The following is a 20,704-nucleotide window of genomic DNA, read 5'->3' as shown; positions in this document are numbered from 1 at the left end:
TGCGGGGGAACAGGAAAAAGAATACCGGCACAGAATGTATATGTAATTTTGAGTATAATATACAACCACACAAAGCAAAAGGTGTCACTTGCATTTGCATTTTGTACTATACTTGGAATTTTTATTGAACAAATAAATACAAAAAATAAATTGCTCAGATGCTGTTAAAATGTTGTTTTGAACAGTTCCACAGTAAAAAAATAATAATGATGAAATATTATTTCAGTAAAAAGGTGGAGAATATATAGAGAACAGTTATGGTCAAAGGAGAAAGAAATGACCTCTTTGTCCTAAGAAGCATGTCAAAGATTTCTATAGATATGAGGCTATTTTGGGCAATGAAGATGACTGATTTATACAGCATAATTGGTGTGCATGTTGCTTTGCTGAGTTACAAGAGGCGCTGTCCTTGCGCCAAAGGGCTATAATCTATAATTAGACACAATGGAGACAACAAAGGAAGGAGAGGGAAGTGGAGGCAGGCAGAGGAAAACAGGAAAAGAATATGTGCTACTTCAGTTAAAGATACTTAGGCTTAGGTACAGTAAGGCACAAGAACCAGGAGATTGGCCTTGATCACACAATGTGAAACTGGCAGCTGCTTCGCTCCTCTCTCTCCCTGCTGCTGTGCTACAAAGAGCTAAGCCAGGAGCTTAGCATTACAAGCAAATCCGGGCTTGGGACTTGTCTCTCCCAAACAAACCACAAATGGCAAGCCATGAACAAAGCTTGGTTACAGATCATGGCTTGTCTGGAGTAAGACAAATCACAAGCCCCGTTTCAGACATAACGCTAAGCCAAATCATTTAGCTCCTGATAAAGGCAGAGGAGCAAGGGATCAGTCAGGTGGCCAGAATTTTCTTGTTGAAGGTAAGCCAGTTTAACTCAGCATTACATGCAAACCAGGCTACTGTGTCAAAGGCTTCACAAAAAAGTAGACTTTGAGGGGGTATTTGAAAGACGTAAGGTGCTCTGGGAGGAAGTTTAGCAAGAGAGGAAAGGTGGGTTGGAACTGTTTAAGGGAGCAGGAGATCTTCAGACAGCTGAGGGTTGCAAAGACTGGAGAAATGAAAGTTATCATGATCTAGATGCCAGTATGACCTACAATCTTAAACCTTTTACTGCCCCCCCATTTATATTAGGCAATGCCTTGCAGTCTAGGCTCCCTTGGAGTTTGGAGGAGGGCTGCTGAGATAAACATTTTATTTCACTGATATCATGACTCCCCCCCCCCATGAAATCATACCACATCCAAGCCTGCTCAGCTTTAGCAAGACTTCCTGATCATGTATTTTCAGGTCATGCTGTCAAATTTAGTTTCCAGGTAACACTTACGGTAATCACAAGTTATTGCAAAAGAAAAGAGAAAGCAGAGCTTGTGATTAAACTTTCCAAGAGAAATATAGCTTAACTAGGACTAAAGGTAATTCATGATTCTATAAAGCCCTTGTGATATACACTAGGGCTGGGCAAACTTCCCTCAGTTCAGGTTGGAAATGAGTCGCCAGCTATTTTAAATTGCCTTTTAATGTACTATATCAGATTGGTCCCATCTATCCTAAGCCCTGAATATTAATTTCAGCTCTAAAATAAGTGCACCCTGCCCCAAAGGGGGATGTTTAAGACTCACAAGCAAGGTGAGCATGTCTAGTGATGCTCTCAAATTTTGAGGGGGGGGGGAAAGCTATGCAGTCTTTAGGCTTGTTTAACCAAGTAAGTTCTAGGAAGCTTCCTAACTCAAGCAACCAATAGCATTTGCAAATAATTTTATTACAGGCTTTGCTAGCTTCCCCTAGCTCAGTGATTCCCAAACATTTCCTCCATGGACCACTTGAAAATTGCTGAGGGTCCTGGCAGATCATTTAGTTGTTTTTTTCTGCCTGTTGTAGCAATTGTAGTGCACTGCACTAGATGCTGTATGATCTTTAATTGCCTTTTTTATCAACACACTGTGGGCCACTTAAATGAAATCTGTAGACCACTGGTGGTCCATGGACCACAGTTTGGAAACCCCTACACTAGCTTATGTTTTCACCTCTCCTTTATAATGAAACAAAAGACTTTTCTCCAGTGCCTCTGCATCCAGCACTGAGACATCTGGGAAGAAATGTCCCCCACCCATGTGCAGAATTTCATTTCTCAGCTGTAGGCAAATTATGAAGGAAACCATGCTTGATGGGCACCTCTCCCAAGCATAGAAGCTCAGCAAATCTGTGTCCCAAACCAGTATCTATTAGTTTCTGCAATATCACTGATATAAACCTTTTGTGGTTCTCCTGGTACCACTTGAGGTCTGTTACTACAAGCACCAACCATTTTGTGTGTGGGTTCTGTTCCCGGCTCCCATGTGCATCTGCTGAATGCACATAAGCGTGCCCTGCCCCCATTGCACCCCTTTACACCACCACCACCCTGGTTCTACCCTCTTCCGGGTCCAAAAGGACCCACGTGTCAGCAATCATACATCAATTAGACTGTTGAGAATTCCATTCCTCCCATGCTGCAGATGTGTGGGATTGTTACATGTCACATGTCTGTTTACATTCCAGCACTGATTACTGGAGTCTTGTGAGCAGAAAGGGAGATACAGTACGCTGTTTCCACTCTGTATAGCTATTGTTTTTGCAGTTCTCTCCCCAAGGAAGAAAGAGAGAGAAGCCATGTTTTTCTTTGTTCTGTTACGTTTGATTTAATTTGCAATAAATTAGGCTTAGAATTAGATCTTACTCCTCAAGGCTGAGCTTCTGTTTGGACTCTGCTAGTCTTGTGCTCTGCTAGTCTTGTGCTCATTAGTGCATTTAGAAGTTTACGTGATTTAATATGGTTCACATCAGCGTGATGGGACTGGAGTGATGAATCCCGGGCAACGCTTCGTTGCGGGGGGAGGCACCGGCCTTGGCGTTATCACCCAACATGGACATGCCTAAAATGGTCGCTGCCTGCATGTGAAATTCTTCAATTTCACTCGTCAACTTAGGATTGTGACTACCCAATAGAAATTTTTGATTTAGAGCTAGTTGGAAGTAAAGCAGACCCCGATTGGGTTAAAGTTCTTCCTAGGAGTAGGGGAAATGACAGAAGATTAGAGTTCGTAGTTTTGCAAACAGTGGCCTTGTGCAGTCTTACTTTAGCTCCCCTCCACTCCCAATTTCACTACTTGGCTCACGCAGCATCACTCTTTAGCAGCTTTTCATTAATCTCTCATTAGTGCATTTAGAAGTTTACGTGATTTAATTAAATATGAGGGTTAAATTGAACAAAGAGCAAGTGACATTGTGCAAGTACTTCTGAAACTATCAGGAGTGGAGATGTTGTTTTGTGTAATTCTTCAGCAAGTTTCTCATGGCCAAGGAAACAACTAAGGTAGAGATAGACAGGATCCATGGGACACAAAACTAGGAGACACTGGATAACTTGAAATGTAAAATTAGTGTGGGATGTTATTTCAGAAATAATATTTTAAACACCTGAAGCATTCACACAATTTTTACAAGGGTGATAAAATGTAAGCAACGAGTTTCTGGCTCACCGTTAATTACAATTTACCTTAGCGCTTAATGAGAATTTCTTACCTGCTACAGAGTTTGGGCGAGGCATAAGGTAGAGTGGAATGGATTGTACTGACTGGGATAAAACAGTATCTAAGTTCCTTTCGGGGATCTTGTTCAAACTGTATGTAGAAGCCGTCATGTTTTCATCCACTCGATATAAACAAGAGTCTATGCTGGATTTTTGAGACTGCCAAGGTTTCAAGTTTCCTCCAGATCCTAATTCTTTACTGCTTTCCCCTCCATACTTAGCACGATCCATATTTTCAGAATAGCTTGTCAGTGTTGCTGTAACAAACAAACAGAGAACATGAATAACAAAGGAGGCAGTTAATTCAAGTGTGACTCTACAGATGAAGGATTGCCATAGTTCAATAATGTCTATTTCTTCAGCTGCCTTATAAGAGTACGAATGCAGCCATTGCACTTTCTGGCCTGCTACCCCACGGCTGATCTGTATACCATCCTCTCCTGTCTGCTGTGGGGCAAGCCTGGATCTCTGGTGAGTGATGGGACCAACAGTGTTAAGGCTAGAGCAGAGAGGTGGTGCTGCAGAGCCTTCAGGCACAAATTTTAGGTGTGGTCTCTCAGTTAACAATCTGATAACCCTAACATAATTTTGCATTGCATTCAGATACCAAAAAGTGAACTGTAAATTCAAAGATTATGGAATCCAAATTGGTCTGCACAACATAATGTTGCAGTTAAGCCACTCTCTCACATGTCCTTCCAACCTGCAATATGGACAATTATTTGCACTGCTCTGGATTTTGCAAAAAATAACCCTAAATGACCAGGATCTTTGCTGATACCTTTCGGGTTTTGTTTTCTGCAAACCTTGATGTTCAGTCTGCTGATATCTCCCCCTTCCTCTTATGCATGAGTGTTGTATACTGTGGCTATGCAAGCATGTGTATTTTCCCTTGACAATCAGAAACAGAACATAAGATGACATATGGCAACTATTCTGCCACATAAATGCAAGCTTTAGAATTACAGGGGAGATGAATATGCAAATATACATTTGCAGTTTGAAAAATATAACAACACAAATTGTATTTAAGGGAACATGAAGGTCACAAAGGCCAAACTGTTAGTTGCTGGAGTTCATCATTAAGCAGAAGTTTTGCTCTTACAACATAATATATACAGGAGCCCCGATTTTTCTTCTCAGTTGTTCTGTTCATCAATCTGTTCATTGCTACAGTGAACTCAAGATGACGGCTACTTCCCACTTCTCTGTCATTCTCTCACATTACCTCCAACGGGGTTAATTTAGCTATCATTCAAACAGAACACAATCACTGGGTGGAATTCAACATTGCACTAAGGCAATTTGTTCCGCCAGGGCAAGCATTTCAGCTTGCCAGATGAAATGATCCCCACTCTCCTGAGTCCCCAAAACCAATTCTGGGGGGCAAGCAGGGGAAGAGAGAGAATTCCCATTGTGCAAAGAGGAGCCTGCTGACAGGACTCACTGGTTGACTCCCAGCCATTGGCTCTGGGCTCTGTATGCAGGCATTATATCACCCAGCCCTGAAATATGAAGAGTCTGTTCTCTGCAGTTTAGATTGCAATCCGAGGCAAAGGAGAATTCAACACTTGCCCTCCTTCACAGCCTGCAAGCCATGTACCTGCCACCCTCAATGCATTTGATCCTTCAAGCCTCCTCCTTTTGCATCCACTTACTTGGCTGCTCCCGCTGCTTTGGCTGAAAGCAGGAGTGAGGAAATAAGTGGTAGACATTTTTCTCAACTCCCCATCTTCCCAGCACATTGTACTTCCCGTGTGCTTGCATCCAGCACATTGCAGCAGGCACCAGAACTGGAGATTGAGGTGGAGGGTGGGGAGTGGCCTGCTATTGCCTCCTCTGCCACCGGATCTAGCAGCCAGGCCCATGGGCGGTGTCATGCATTAGAAGGGAGTTTGGAAAAAACATGGGTGAATGAGAGCAAGCAAGGAAGAAGTTTGTGGGGTGGAAGGGGAACAGTTGGGAGGTGGGATTGGAGCCCATTACACTGTCAAAGACACTGTGGAGTGTGCATGATGAGGTCCAATTTGGCTCACAACTGGCCAAGGAAAAAACAAACCAATTACCTAAGCCCAATTATGAGCTTGACCAGAGTAACTTCCCCCACCCCACACAAATCTGGTCAACTAGATTTTTTTTTTATAGATCTTCTTAGTGTATACATCACTGTATGAAACTATCTTAGCAACCTATAAACAAGGGCAGTCCAACTTTTCATACCAAGTGGGCCACAAGAGTACTCTGACATGGAACCCACAGGCCACACAATTTGACACTCCACGCCCCCCCCTTTTCAAATAGAGGCTCTGGCAGGGTCCTAGAGCCCTCCCACCACTTCCCAAATCTGGGAACGCACTAACTATGCTTTGGAAGGAGGGAGGAGGACTCTAGGACCCTACCAGAGCTTTGCTTTAGAAAGGAAGTGTGAGGGCTGGGGGGCAGGCATCAAATGCAGAAAGAATGTAGTTGGTCAAGGGAGCCGTGGACCCAAAAAGGTTGAAAATCTCTGCTTTATGGATTATGAGAGAGACAGAGAGAAACTGCAATTGAAGTGAGATAATATGCAGACTCAACATGGACCAACAAATCTAAGAACGATAAACTTAGTTTGCAACAAATTTCCTTTGAGGCTTCTATTGCTTCCATTAGTAATCTTTGTTATAAGTTTGGCTGCCTTGATTAGCGCAAATGGACCTATTGTTAAACCAATGGGTAGCCAGGGACTCCCCCTCCAATGCCTTTGAAATAAGGCACCCATAAGAGTTTAGAGGAAGGACAGGATGAACACTAGAAGCCGATGGGGAGAGAGATGCTGAGGTCAGACAGATCTGGACACAGATGGAGGTAGAGAGGCAGGCAGGCAGATGCTCATCTGCACTGGCTTCTGCTGGGGAGCTGCCTTGGGGCACCAGTTTTACTGCCTGTTTTTGAAATATATTTTACTATGCCATGCTTGTAAAGAAAACAGATACTTCAGTGACAACTTAAGTATGTAACGTACTTTCATTCAAAGGAAACAAAATCGCATAGTACAGTTCCCTGGATTTCTCATACTTGAGAAAGTACAGAGTGCTTAACCCTAGTGTCAGAAGTAGAGCAATGCTTCTTTCAGGAGAAACTGTGATGTGATGTGATTTAGCCAATATGCAGAAAATTGCAGCAGCACTTCTAGTAGAATCAGGGTATCCCACTAGGAGATGAAGATGACTTAAAGCAACCCTGAAGGCTGCACAGGAATAGGTGAAAACCTTGCTTGTTCAGCAGCTAAAGGGATCAAAGCTGACCTAAAAGCCCAGCTGCACAGATCCCATCTGAGTCTGGTTAAGACATTCCACAAGATGCATGAGTATCTAATGAGCTTGGACTGGAGCACTACAGTCAGATGCTGAAAATAAGCAGGCTTTATCTACCTTCTGGCCTTCCAATGCAAACAAGAGCAAAAAGCTATATGAATAGCTGCTGACTAGCGAAAGTGCAACCTTTTCTAATAGTGACTTGAAGGAGATTTAGCTGTAGCCATTGGTGAGGGGGAAACCCTTAAACTTTCTCACCCTGTGTGAAAGCCTCATGTAAAGGCCTTGGTGGGATGGATCAAATCCCTTACAGTAGGATTAATTCAGAAGCCCGTGGAAGCCAGGCAGTCTGAGAAGCATATCTGTCTCATATTGAGACCATGCTCAGTAAAATGGAGATGACAGAAAGAAACTACTGGCAGTTAGCCTGAATGGCTCAACCTCTTACGCCCAGTGAGAGGCGGCCCCAGATGAAGACTTCAGGGCTTTTGATCAAAGGTTTAGATCAAACCACTAGTCAGATGGGCCAGGAACCAGAGCAGGAATGACAAGAGGAAGAAAGAAAAAGGAGGACTCCCTGAGAGAAGTTGCAGCGGATTTGGAGAAACTTATGAGCTGGACCGACCAAGATGCCACTGAAGCAAAACAGATCACTGAATGAGCATATGATTAGAATTTTCACGTTATCCTCATGGAAATGAACCAAGCAGTGAATATTTCTGCAAAAGCAGACTCCTCCAGTACAGCCTCTGGTTAAAGAAATGTGGTTCATCAAAGGAATGGTGTTGGGTGAGCACAAATCTCTCTTTTTTCTCATTTGAAACAAATATACTACAAACTTGCTTGCTATTTGAGAATTTACTTTTGGACACATGTGGCTCTTAATCGAGCTTGCACTGAAAAGGGTAGCTCTAATTTGTTTTCTAGCCACACTTATATCAAACTTTATGCCTTTCATTATTCCAAACAAGAAATTCTAACAATTTACAATGGGGAAATATATATTAGAATTATTTTGATAACTTTTCTACTGAAGAGAATATAGTAAGGGTTGAGAGGTAAATGTCTTACACAAAGAAATTGGCAGCTAAAACTTTTATCATTGAGACAACAGAAAATGTTGAATATGACAAGATAGTGCTCTATTGGTACACATAAACCTGTCATCTTTCCCATGTCAAAACTCCAACTTTTTAAAAGCTGGTTAAGTATTTTAAGGATTGGGTGAAAGAGGAGAAACAGGACAAGTTAAGGCAATTCTAACTTCTACTTGAAAGAAGCACGAAGAGCTATGGCTCTCTTCCTCCAGCACTACATAATACACACCGTCCACATTACTTCATAAACTGTGTTGTAGAAAGCTGTTGAGATCATTTCTGTCAGATAACCAAGAGACAGACATTTGCCAGTCCCTGAGTTGATAAGATTGCGCTCCAGTGGAAGTCTCTCTGGTATCACATCAATAGCTTCACCAGCGGGTACTATTGAGAGGTAACACAGATTATATCTACTCTCTCAATTCTGATTTTCCTGAACACTCTGGGAATCAGGGTTTCTGCAGATGGAAGCAAATTTCTGAGCCAAGGTGACAACAGCAGTTAGGTCCCCTTTGCACCTTGGCACAAGGACCTGGAGAAGCTTTGCACTTTGTTTCTAACAGGAGAAACAAAACAGTACTATGATAGGGATTCTGCAGTTGACCATGACTCTGTGAAATATATTTTGAGAGACTGCTTGTCTTGATCCAACCTCTGCAAGTCATCTACTAAGCATCCCATGGATATACTCTACAGGGAACCAGGCAGAGGGCCTTCTCGGTAGTGGCACCCACCCTGTGGAATGCCCTCCCACCAGAGGTCAAAGAGAACAACAATTACCAGACCTTTAGAAGGCATCTCAAGGCAGCCCTGTTTAGGGAAGCTTTTAATGTTTGATGGATTTCTGTATTTTAATATTTTGTTGGAAGCCGCCCAGAGTGGCTGGGGGAACCCGGCCAGATGGGCGGGGTATAAATATATTATTATTAGTATTAGTATTTTTATTATTATTATTACCCCAAAGAAAGGTTAGAAAGACAAAGAGTCTTGTTGCACCTTAAAGACTAATGAATTTATTATGGCATATGCTTTTAATCGACTGGTCCACTTCACCCAATGAATGAAATACTATTCTCAGGGGTGGGGGTGGGGGTGGGTGTAAGTGGTCCATAGTGGGATCAAATGCAAAAAGTACACTCTACGACTATTAAATTGACACTCAGTTGTATGCAAAATAAGCACAGTGACCATTCATAACAGCAGCACTTTGTATTAATATAATCATCCTCTCATTACTAAGTTAATCCTGTAGTAGGAAAGCAAAGTATTGTTTCTTTTCATGCCTGAGCAAATAGAATCAATCTTAGTAAGCTTTAATTCAGCAGTTTCATGCCAATTCTTCATGTCACTAACATTCTATTAAACATGATTCCAAGACACATGGCATTACTGGTGCCCAAGAACATGACTCACCTATTATGCCGCTGTCTCTGCTCTCAAGAGTAGAAGTGGGGCTGGTGACAGCTCCATAACTGCAGTCTTTTGCTATAACATCCTTGGTGCTAGTTTGAGGGAGGGTGGAGCAGGGACTACTGGCAGGTGGTGAAGCAGTGCTACTGGTCAGCGTGGAACAAGGACTTATTCGTTGGGACACTGCTGAGGTCTGCAAAATTGGAAACGGGAACAATTCAGTAATTGCAATCTATTAGTATAGCATTCAAACACTGAACTCTGGCTCATACTTCAGCATCTATATAGTATAACAACAAATATAGTTGGCTGTTGGAATGTCATCTAGGCTAAGACAATGATTATAAAGTAACCTCTCTTACATTTCCAGGCCATTCTAGGTCCGAACATTTTCTCTTGGTGCAGAATACACTAAAATCACATTCTTTCAACAAAAACCTGCAAAATTAGTACAGGCTGCTGGTGTAATACTTAAAGTACACCCAAAGTTGCATTGTATCTGGGACTGATAGCCTCCTCACATAATACCTATTTAAAATGCTATATTTTGATTGTATTCCACATACCTGCTACTTTGAGAGCTAGCCACAGAAAAGACACACATCATTCTATGTTCTGCTTTTTCCCGGTAGTAAGCAACACATTTTAACCAGCATAATGTCATTATTTGCTCTAGATACAATTCCTGGAATGATAGCATTTTGCAGAACATTGGCAAAAATGGTTTTCTACACAAGCAAGACAGCTGTGAAAGCCGAGAAGACTATTTGAGTTTCCTTCTATTTTAGCATCCCTGGCACAATATATACAGGAAATCCAATAAAGACTTGCAGTTTGGCACTTTCCCCAATGACTCTGCTCAGGAAGCTCTCTTGGCATCTGATTTTGCTTTGTAAGTGCTTCTTCCATTCACGAAATATGACAATGATTTTGTACTCAGATAAAGAAGGACGTATCAAAACAGCTCCCCTTTTTCTCATAGGGAACATTTTTCATGCCAAATTTAATTTTTTGAAAAAGAGCAAGCAATAAAGTATTTCCTTTGCATAACAGAATAATCCAAAGCTGAAGGCGTATGAGGTCGGTACTGATCAAAAAGGGAAGATTTATTTTACTTTAACAGTCTGCAAAACCATGTACAGCTCACCTGCACAGAGATGAGTGGCTTCAAGATGTCTAATTTGACAAATAATCTTGATTTTATTGAAGAAGAGAGCTTATAGTTTGCTGAAAAAGCCAGCTGCTTTAATTTTGCACATTTAAAATAAGCTACTTTTCAAAGACATCATAGGCCACCCACATTGCAGTCTGTGACAGTGTTCCTACCAAAAATGCACATGCCAACTCAGAACCAAAATTGGTACTGGTACTTGTTACTGCTCTCCAATGCTCTGAGCTCTGATTATGCATAAGGAATCTGAAACATTGGAGAAACAGATCAAATAGCATGTGTGCTACTCCTCAGCCATTAGTGCGCCAATGATCTTGACTTGCTTAATGGATTTGTGAGACCATTCCCACAAGCTTCCAGATGTACATGTCGATTGCAAGCAAACAAACCCTGGGAATATTAAACCCTTTACTAGGGAAACTTTCAAAGCCTCTCCTGTCCAACATTTGTCTTATAACAGCAGACTTTTACCAAATGTGGTGGCAATATAAAGAGCACCAATATATGCAGAAACAGTTAACAGAAATGTTCAAGAAATTTTCAGTAATAGTGTCACTCCTAACCTACTATCATGTGTGCTTAATTATCTGCAAATATAAATATACCTGCAAATATAAAAGCAGAAAACATATAAGAAGCTGTATTATATTTTATAACAATGGCCAGATTAACCCGTGCCACTGAGTGGAATACTTTTGTATGACTGAAAAATAGAATAGCATTGAAAAACAGGGTAGTAATTATACAAAAAATTATACGAACAATGAAATTGGGAACCAAATGAAACACAACTCAACAATTTTGGGAGTGCTGTTATTAATAATCAGGAATACTTTTTTATTTAATTTGTTTTCTTCACATATATATATATGTGTGTGTGTGTGTGTGTGTGTGTGTGTGTTTATGTTATATGAGGTTTAAAAAAAGGTAAAGGACCCCTGGACGGTTAAGACCAGTCAAAGATGACTATGGGGTGGTGGGGCTCATCTCGCTTTCAGGCCAAGGGAGCCAGCCTTTGTTCAAAGACAGCTTTCTGGGTCATGTGGCCAACATTACTAAACCGCTTCTGGTGCAACAGGACACCATGACGGAAGCCAGAGTGCACGGAAACGTCATTTACCTTCCTGCCACAGCAGTACCTATTTATCTACTTGCACTGGTGTGCTTTCGAACTGCTAGGTTGGCAGGAGCTGGGAAAGAGCAATAGGAGCTCACCCCATCGCGGGGATTCGAACTGCCAACCTCCTGATCTACAAGCCCAAGAGGCTCAGTGGTTTAGACCACAGCGCCACCCACGTCCCTTATGTTATATGAATCTTAAATCAGGTGTATTAATTTTTTAATGATATAAAAAATTGTTTAAGCATTATGGATGTGAGAAATGACTGCAACTGACTCTTGTAAAGTAGGGCAATGAAAATATAGCCAGAATTAATTTAGAAGGACACTTGCTTGGGTATCTGTGAGGGAAGCGATATAATTTGCTGCAAAAATTCTATTGCTGCTTGTGAAAATTCTCACTTCTTCGGAAAGCAAATACATAAGTGTGGCAAGAAGCAGAACACCTCTTCACAATAAAGCAAAGAAAGGCAAGCCTTTACACTAGATATCAGAACACAAAATCTATTAGCGACACAGAATGACTGGAGGCAAGAGAACCACTGCCAACAGCCCAAGCACCCCACCTGAACCAACAGGGCTCTTATTTTTTTATTGATTGTAAGTGGCTTTTCAGGAGTTCTGGTTATGTAAGAAACTCCCAGCTGCAAAAGGGACAGTCTGCAAGCTGCTGTGTCTCAGAGTGGTTTTCTTTACTTAATGGGATTTGGAAGTTAAGGGCAAATTAATAACTCGATTCTCAACCAAACACCAGATACTATGATTAGCCAGACAACGGTTGGTAATCCAAACAATTTCCCCCACAATGACTCATTATGCTGAGCAATCAATCCCAGGACAGACAGGTTCTAGAGGTAGGTCTGCTGCCATGTGCAGTGGCAGTAAGCTACAATGAGTGGAAAGAGACTTGGGGAGGGTTGAAGGAAAGGGGTAACAGTGCTATTAATATAACAGCCTCCTGCTAGCTGATTCAGAGCACCATCATACTTTGTAATCTTCTCCTACAGATTGCTCATTGCATGAGGAAGGAATCTCAACTGGAAAACTCCTTTTTTTGCCTTCTTCTACCAGGCCCAAATGGAAGCAGCTATCAGTCTCTTGTTCAAGCACATATAACCCATGTACATCATAAGAACCAAATTGCTAATATATTTCAAAATGGCAAAACAAAGGAAATTTTAGTTCAGCGGAATATAGCATGAATGTTATCTCATGTATCTGCCAGATTCTTCTAGTGCTTCAGCCCATTTTAAGTGCTGTTTTTCATGTTTAAGTCTCACTGAGTTTTCTACCAGGCTATTTGAAGTTAGGGCCTTTGTGTTATGTTGCTATATAATTCCAAGGCATCACACAGCATCTAGGCCAAAGTTATTATGTTCACTCACTGAATTGGGACAAGAGGAATTCTTAACAAAACCACCCCAATTTGCCCATGCCTCACTACAGCCTTATCACTGCCCTTAACGAAAGTACCACTCACAGAAAACAGCTTTTACAGGTATTATTTTTCCTTTACATACACAGAAAGTATTCAAAGCCCATCAGAAACCTGCTCATGCAAAAACTAGCTCAGAGATACAATTTTATTACAGAATGCAAACGTTCCTCTACAGATACCTTCTTGTGCTTGCCTTCCAGAAGCATATTTGCTTTTTATAAGAAGATGGAATCTATTTTTTAATCCCTGAACACAAGGAACCACTTATAACAGAAGTCTCTGCTCTCTGCTTTGATGTATTAAATTAAGTGCCCATTAAAAATAAACTAACGAAAAAGGATGTTTGTACACATCCTTGCCTTCAACGCTACCCAGGCACACTGCTTCCCTGGCTGTGAGGCTGACCCCACAAGAAATTGGCTGACAGCCAGAAAATAAGTAGCTTTGAAAGAGGGGATTGTGATAGCTGTCAGCCTGTGTGATTCTCACCTTAAAAGTCACCCAGTGCAGAGCCACCGAACAGCCAGCTAGAGGGTGATTTTGCAGGTAGAGACTGCATGGGCTGAGAGTTCAGACATTTCCCACTTGCAAACCAACAAGGCATCTCAGAAGAGGTGGGTGGGGATTGTGCCTTCAAAGACAGCCAACCAACCAATCCCAGTTTGGGAGGCTGTCACTTGAGGACACCTTTCAAGCTGGAATGGAATGACCTTAAAGGTGGGACTGCATGAAATTCCACTTCCCAACGCATTTTATTTACTGTCAAGAATGTTTATATACTCCCCAAATGTTTACAATTAAAATCTCAATACAATTTAAGCCGAAGGGCATAAGTGCATCCATATGGTAAGCCAGATCCATCCCACTCTACCCCACGCAGGCCAACATTACCTGTCAATCACTTGATGCCATTATGACATCCTGTGACAACTTGAAAGGGGCTTGCATTTGAAGTCTGTCTGCAAGCAAACCACTTGCAAAAGGAATTCAGAAAAAATGTCTTGGTAAAATGCCATTTACCAAGGTTTGAGTTGGGTATCAAAAACTGTTGTACTGACAGCTGTAATCAGGAATAGAATCTCAGCCAGCACCAAGGAACTACAGTATAGATACCAGGGCCTGGGCAAGATATGCCCCAAAGCTTGAGTTTGGTAGCAGGACTGTCAATATGAAGGAACTCCAGGTACCATGACTTAAACTGGGTACGAATACTGTCAGTATGGAAGAATTTTAGCTACCAAAGCTAGAGCTAGGGTACTGAGAGTGCAAGAAACATTGCCCCTGCTTTTGGACTCATATACTGCTCAATACCGACTCAGCCTGGAGTGAGTAAAGGAGAGTAAGTGGATTTCTGTGCAACCAACAGTCTGCTCTGAGGGTCTTCCCAATCACAGAGGTCTTTGGGGGTCAATGTTAGTGGTGTCCTATGACTCGCAGGCACAGCTCAACTTTATGAAGCCCAACATTATGGAACTCCCAGCTGAAGCCATGCAGGCCCCCTTTCCTGTTGAACTTTTGGTCCTCCATGAATACTTTTTTCTTTATTCCAACAGGCATTTTAACAATTCTAATTTTATAATCTTAACTGATTTTTATTCTTATTGCATTGAGTTTCTTGTACACTGCTTAGAGACTATTGTGATTAAGTAGCATATACATTGATGAAATAAGAAATATCCATGCAAGGTCAACCTAAACTTTGGCGGGAAAGCACTTCTAGCTGGGCTCATTTGTAGCCACTGTGAGGAGAGGAGAAAGCTTGATCCACAGGCAGATATTTTAGGATTGCCATATGTCTGGGAATTCTCAGACATGTCCTCTTTTGGGGTCCTACATGCCCACCCAGGAGGAATTTTACACTTTAAAGCAAATGTCCTGGATTGGGGGGGGGGGGTTAATATAAAAAAATAATTGTGTACAGACAGCTCTGGTTCAGGCACTGGTGACCCAAGCTCTTGCTTGGAGGTGGCAGAGTGGCTATCACGGAATTGCCCTAAATAAGTTCAAAAACTTTTTGTATCTGGATTTTTACCACTTGAAATACCGGTATGGCAATCCTAAGATATTTGCAAGCGCCTTAACTAGAGCCATTAGGAGGAAGAAATGTCTACAAATTATTTCATTTCCATTGTTAATTTTATTTGGCTTTGTCAAGGACATCGTTTTAAACCGAGGACACAGAAATAGTACTTCATTTATTAACAGCTGCCTGAATGACTATCAGTCATAAATGGAAAAAAGATCAATCCACTGTCTTTAGAGAACGGGTGCCTGAGGGTATGAGATATAGTTTACTCAATTAAACTTACAAATTTGATAGGTTATAGAGGGAAGGCAACACAGTGATATCGTCATTGACAAATGAAGCCTTTTTATTCAATACTGGAATGATGCAGAGCAACTCTGTTCTATTTTGGGAATGATCTGGATATCTGTGTGTGATTCTGGTTAACTTGATTTAAGTTTAAGTAAGTTAATATTGATTGGATATATTTGTTAATTTTTGTTATCGATGTAAACCTAGCTACTAATTATTATTTGTGGTAGTTTTTATCCTGTTTTATCTAACATAATTAGAATGTACAACTCAACTTATTTAATAAACATTCAAAAATCAAAAGTTTCTTTTCATTCTATTTTAAAATTAGTTTGTAGATCATGGTAATGGGAGCTCCACACGAACTCTGTTGCCTGTAGCAGAGCCACAACTAGCTTGAAAATGGGAACGTCCCACCTCTCCTCCCCCCATTAAAAATGTAAATAGGGGAGGCCCCCATCTGCGGCTAGAAAAATATTTATCTAGTGGAGTAGGAGAGCTGGGGGGAAATTCATATCTGGCAACCAATGTGCCCCTTTGGTTTCATATGGTGCGTGGGTAAAAAGGTAAAGGTAAAGGGGCCCCTGACCATCAGGTCCAGTTGTGTCCGACTCTGGGGTTGCGGCGCTCATCTCGCTCTATAGGCCGAGGGAGCCGGCGTTTGTCTGCAGACAGCTTCCGGGTCATGTGGCCAGCATGACAAAGCTGCTTCTGGCAAACCAGAGCAGCGCACGGAAACGCTGTTTACCTTCCCGCCGGAGCGGTCCCTATTTGTCTACTTGCACTTTGATGTGCTTTCGAACTGCTAGGTGGACAGGAGCTGGGAACCGAGCAACGGGAGCTCACCCCGTTGCAGGGATTCGAACCGCCGACCTTCTGATCAGCAAGCCCTAGACTCTGTGCTTTAACCCACAGTGCCACCTGGGTCCCTATGGTGCGTTGGTAGACCAGACTAAAAAGCCCAGGACACAAATTTCCATGGTCTAGGAGGCCCAGGAGGCTTAGTATGGTCACAATCGAGTATACACTTACAGATTTAATACTAAATACATTATTTCTGGTAAATGAACCACTATAGCCGCTAGAGGGCCATGAAAATTTGTGTCCTGGGCTTTTTAGACTCGCCTACCAATGTACATCTGAAACCAAAGGGGCGCTTTGGTTGCCAGATGTGAAATATATTGGCATTATTTTCAGCTCTCCTGCTCCACTAATCTGAGCTTGCAGGAACATGTTGGGCCACAGGGGACAAGCTTTGCACCCACTTCAGCTGTGTCCCAATTTACTATGGTTGCATGGTTCCCCCACCTCTGCCACTAGAGAAGTGAGAGCCTATGAAGAAATCTCCCATGAATCTTAGATTATGAGCCATGGCTTCCAGGGATTATCTTTTTTAACAGAACCCCTCATTTTGCAAATCAAGGAACAAGGCACAGTCAAATCACTATCGATCGGCACAAAACAAGCCCACCTGATTGTCCTCCTGTACTTCCATACTGTACTGCTGCCCTGCCTGCACTTCCGTGACTTTCTCTCCCAGGAGGAAGCCCAGGCGAGTCATGAGTGTGTTTGCTGCCTCATCTACAGATGGAGGGGGTCCCAGTTCCTGCTCAGCTTCACCTGCAGAGAGGAGGGGAAATAGGATGTCAACTGTAAAAAATTATATTTCACAACATCATTAGCCAATGTTTCCCAGGTCTTTCCCACCTCACTATCTCTTCCCAATATTCAAATTAAATGGTGATGATATACCAAATATATAGTTCCATTTTCTCCCACCAAGAGTGTTTGCTCACTTCTAAACATTGCAGCTATATGATAGAAACAATCCAACTGCCTGTTATAAGGGCTAGAAACTTTTTTTAAAATAAATGAAGATAAAAGTTCTTCAAAGTTACCAAATTCTTAGACTCTGATTTCCTAGAGAGAAATTTACAAGTCCACAATTACAAAGCAAGCAAATAAATAAATAAATAACTCCTATGAACAATTCTGAACAAAACTGGTTGAGTCTGTATGTACAGAAAACTCTTCTAATACTAGAAGAACAACATAAAAGCAGTAGGCAAGGGGATGTGTGAGCTGCTTTTAGCTAGATTGTTCTGAGAGACGGTTCTGAATTGAGATAGGTGAAGGCTCAAAGAGCAGCATGTCTTGTCACAGTATTATTACACCACACCGTGACACAGGCAAACAAAACAAACCTCACCCCATTCTGCAGATATTTGTACCCTGTGATCCTAACACAAACAGTGGACTCTCCTTTTTTATTTTCCTGGAGGTCTTAGTTCAGAACTTCCTCAGTGTTTTCAGTGAAGCAGGCAAGTATTTGTAGCAAAGCAAGTGGGTTTTCGTCAGAGACACCAGCAGTGTACAAAATATGACAATGAGCAAGATGCACAGACTTTGGAGATCCTGCTGTTTATACCATGTAACTACCGCTCAATGGTATCTGGCATAGATGGTATGAACGATGATGTCCAGGGCTGGCATAGGGGCAAGCATAGTTAGGTACAAGCTGATGGGCTCGACACTGAGAAGGGCTCTACAAAGCATGACTGTCTGTCTATCTGTCTGACTGTCTGTCTCTGCCTGCCTGCCTGCCAGCCTGCCCATCAAGGAGACACATCTGGGCCCAGGGAGAGGAGAGAGGAGGTGAGTGATTAGTAGTGGTGGCACTTGCAACAACAGCAGAAGAACCAGATGGTCCCGATGAAGTGCTGAATGGGGGCCCAGGTCGGGGCTGGCCATGTGGCGTGATCAGATTATATGAGTGAACACTTCTAGTTTCTCAAGTAAGTGCTGAATAGACATACCATCTTCTCTATCTAGCCCCAGACTCTGCAGCAGCTTACGGTAGCTACACTCAGGAGGAGGGGGAAACTATTTCTTGACTCACAGGGAAAATGTCTGAGAACTCTAAGAATAAGCAACAGTCGTTGGCTTAAGCAGCTGTTTCCTGGAACGATATACGGTGCAAGCAGAGTGTGTCATTTTACTAACAACCGGAATATTAATAATGCAGCGTAACTTGTCTTTAAAATGTGCCTCAAAAGGGGTTTTCATACTCTCAGGATGTTTTCAGGAGAAATTCATTCATAACAGAAGACCATTTTATTGTGCATCCAATTTCATACAAAATAAAACTGAGAGAAGAATTTTCACCACACCTGCTCAGATTTTGAGCCACTATTTCACAAGAGGCCTTAATAGTTCTAGGATAAAATAACAACGTATTCAAGTCAAGCATTCCATTGTGTTCCCCTATGCTCCTCTGAAAAGTGCAAAACAGCTAATTATGCAGTTACAAAAGAGGTAAACATAACAAAAAGTGTCTATGCACTTTTAAAAAACTCTGTATATTTTTGCATGGAACTCTGTAGAGCAATTTATTTATTTAGGTAGTTGCATCCAGCTAGTTCAAGCAAAAGACTCTGCAAGGTAAAACTATTATCAGCTTAAACAAAGACAATTTAAAAACATAGTACACATGTAAAAAGATTAAAATAAGATACAGTAGTTACATGAAAACAACCCAGTCCAGATCAGCAATTACTCCCAATCCAGAAAGAGCAGCAACAACTCCAAATCAACAGTAACTGAAAGCAGGCTGAAATAGGAAAGTCTTTAAAAGCCTGTTTTAAAAGTGACTAAAGAAAGGGCAAAGCATATATCCATGGAAGGGAATTCAAGTGAGAGGGCCACAACATTTTCTAGCTACTAGGTCTGACTGATTTTGACGCTGGGTCTGCTAACAGGGTCTGTAAGGGCATGAGTAGGCAAACTAAGGCCCGGGGGTGGATCTGGCCCAATCACCTTCTAAATCTGGCGCGCAGACGGTCTGAGAATCAGCGTGTTTTTACACGAGTGGACTGTGTGCTTTTATTTAAAATGCATCTCTGGGTTATTTGTGGGGCATAGGAATTTGTTCATTCCCCCCGCCCCCCAAAAAGTCCGGCCCCCAACAAGGTCTGAGGGGCAGTATACTGGCCCCCTGCTGAAAAGGTTTGCTGACCCCTATGTTAGGACCTATATGCACAACCATTACTTCAAGTAACTTGGCCCCAAACAGTTTAGGGCTTAAAGGTAACAAAACAATATGGGTGTTACACACACCAGCCATTTGGCTCCTTTCAGGATGGAAGGATTCGTATTTGGATGGTGCCCACTGAGTAAACAATACATGGACATTAATAAAACTGAAACGTGGTGCTTGGATGTTCTCCTGTATCTCCCTCAAGAAGATGTGTCACGTCAAACAAATAAGGAATCAAACTACCTACAGTGCACATAGGTGCCACAGCATCCATGAAGACTTACTCTTGCAACAGTCATTTGTATGTGCCTATATATATATATAATAACAACAACAACTTTGTCCGGATTTTCACTTTTGGGAATATGGCAACCCTAATATGTACTTGGCAATTTAATCATCAATAATGGTTTTCACCAGTGTTCTCATAACATATGTCAACTGGCCTTTAATATTCCCATATCTCCTCCCCTTTTTAAAAAACTGGTGTTACAATGGACACTTTCCCATCCTCAGGGATGGAGGCTGACCTTAGGGACAAGTTACTTTGGTTAGAATATCAGCAATTTCAACCTTGAGCTTAAGAACTTTCAAGACTCTGAGCTTTGTGCGTTTTTTTATTTGTCAATGAGGCCTAGAGCATCACCATTACTTCCTCAAACTCTCAATAAAGTTTGTTCAGGCACAGGGACCTGCCCTACAGACAGATGCAGACAATGTAGTCAGCTTCTCTGTGATCTAATTTTCTTCCTTTAGCACACCTTTGATTCCAGTGCCATACAAAGCTCCAGCTGCAGAATACCGTACTTTATCTTGCATCCCATCTTTGTACTAGATAATCACCCTGGGCAGTATTCAAGAAAACCCTCCATGCCACCACCCCTCAATCTGTTTCAGAGGAACCCCTAGACCAGATTCAGGGGTGCACAGGAGGAAGAGAGTGAGAGAATATTCCACTGCGGAAGGAGAAATTTTTGCACTAATAAGACATTTATTTTAGCGCTACACTGAATACAACCCTCTATTCTGTTTCAAACAAATTTTAATTACATGCTTCCTGTTTCCTCTACAGTGCCCTTGTTAGTTGACTTTAAACAGATGTATTTGATTACTTTACATATCATTCCCTTAATTTAAGTATTTCTAGAGTTTTCCAATGTTTGGCATATATTAGCTTGGCTGTTATAGGGAACAGTACCCCCGCTTTCTCTCCATACTGTATATTGTTAATGCTTAGAAAGAAT

General features: G+C 41.8%; 1 protein-coding gene across 14 annotated transcripts in view; it reads right to left on the bottom strand.

The window, feature by feature from the left end:
- TANC2 (tetratricopeptide repeat, ankyrin repeat and coiled-coil containing 2) overlaps window positions 1-20,704 on the bottom strand; it is a 196,449-nt gene that overhangs the window by 43,537 nt on the left and 132,208 nt on the right. For all 14 annotated transcript variants that reach the window (XM_035136412.2, XM_035136410.2, XM_035136417.2 and 11 more), the window contains 3 exons: window positions 16,896-17,044; window positions 9,383-9,572; window positions 3,573-3,836 (listed from right to left, as the gene is read on the bottom strand). In XM_035136412.2, coding sequence (XP_034992303.2) covers window positions 3,573-3,836; window positions 9,383-9,572; window positions 16,896-17,044 — 603 coding nt within the window. The remainder of the gene's footprint in view (window positions 1-3,572; window positions 3,837-9,382; window positions 9,573-16,895; window positions 17,045-20,704) is intronic.

The sequence above is a fragment of the Zootoca vivipara genome, chromosome 13 (assembly GCF_963506605.1).
Source record: "Zootoca vivipara chromosome 13, rZooViv1.1, whole genome shotgun sequence".
Taxonomy (NCBI): domain Eukaryota; kingdom Metazoa; phylum Chordata; class Lepidosauria; order Squamata; family Lacertidae; genus Zootoca; species Zootoca vivipara.
Note: the sequence above shows the minus strand (reverse complement) of the source record. Positions and strands in the feature narration are given on the sequence as shown.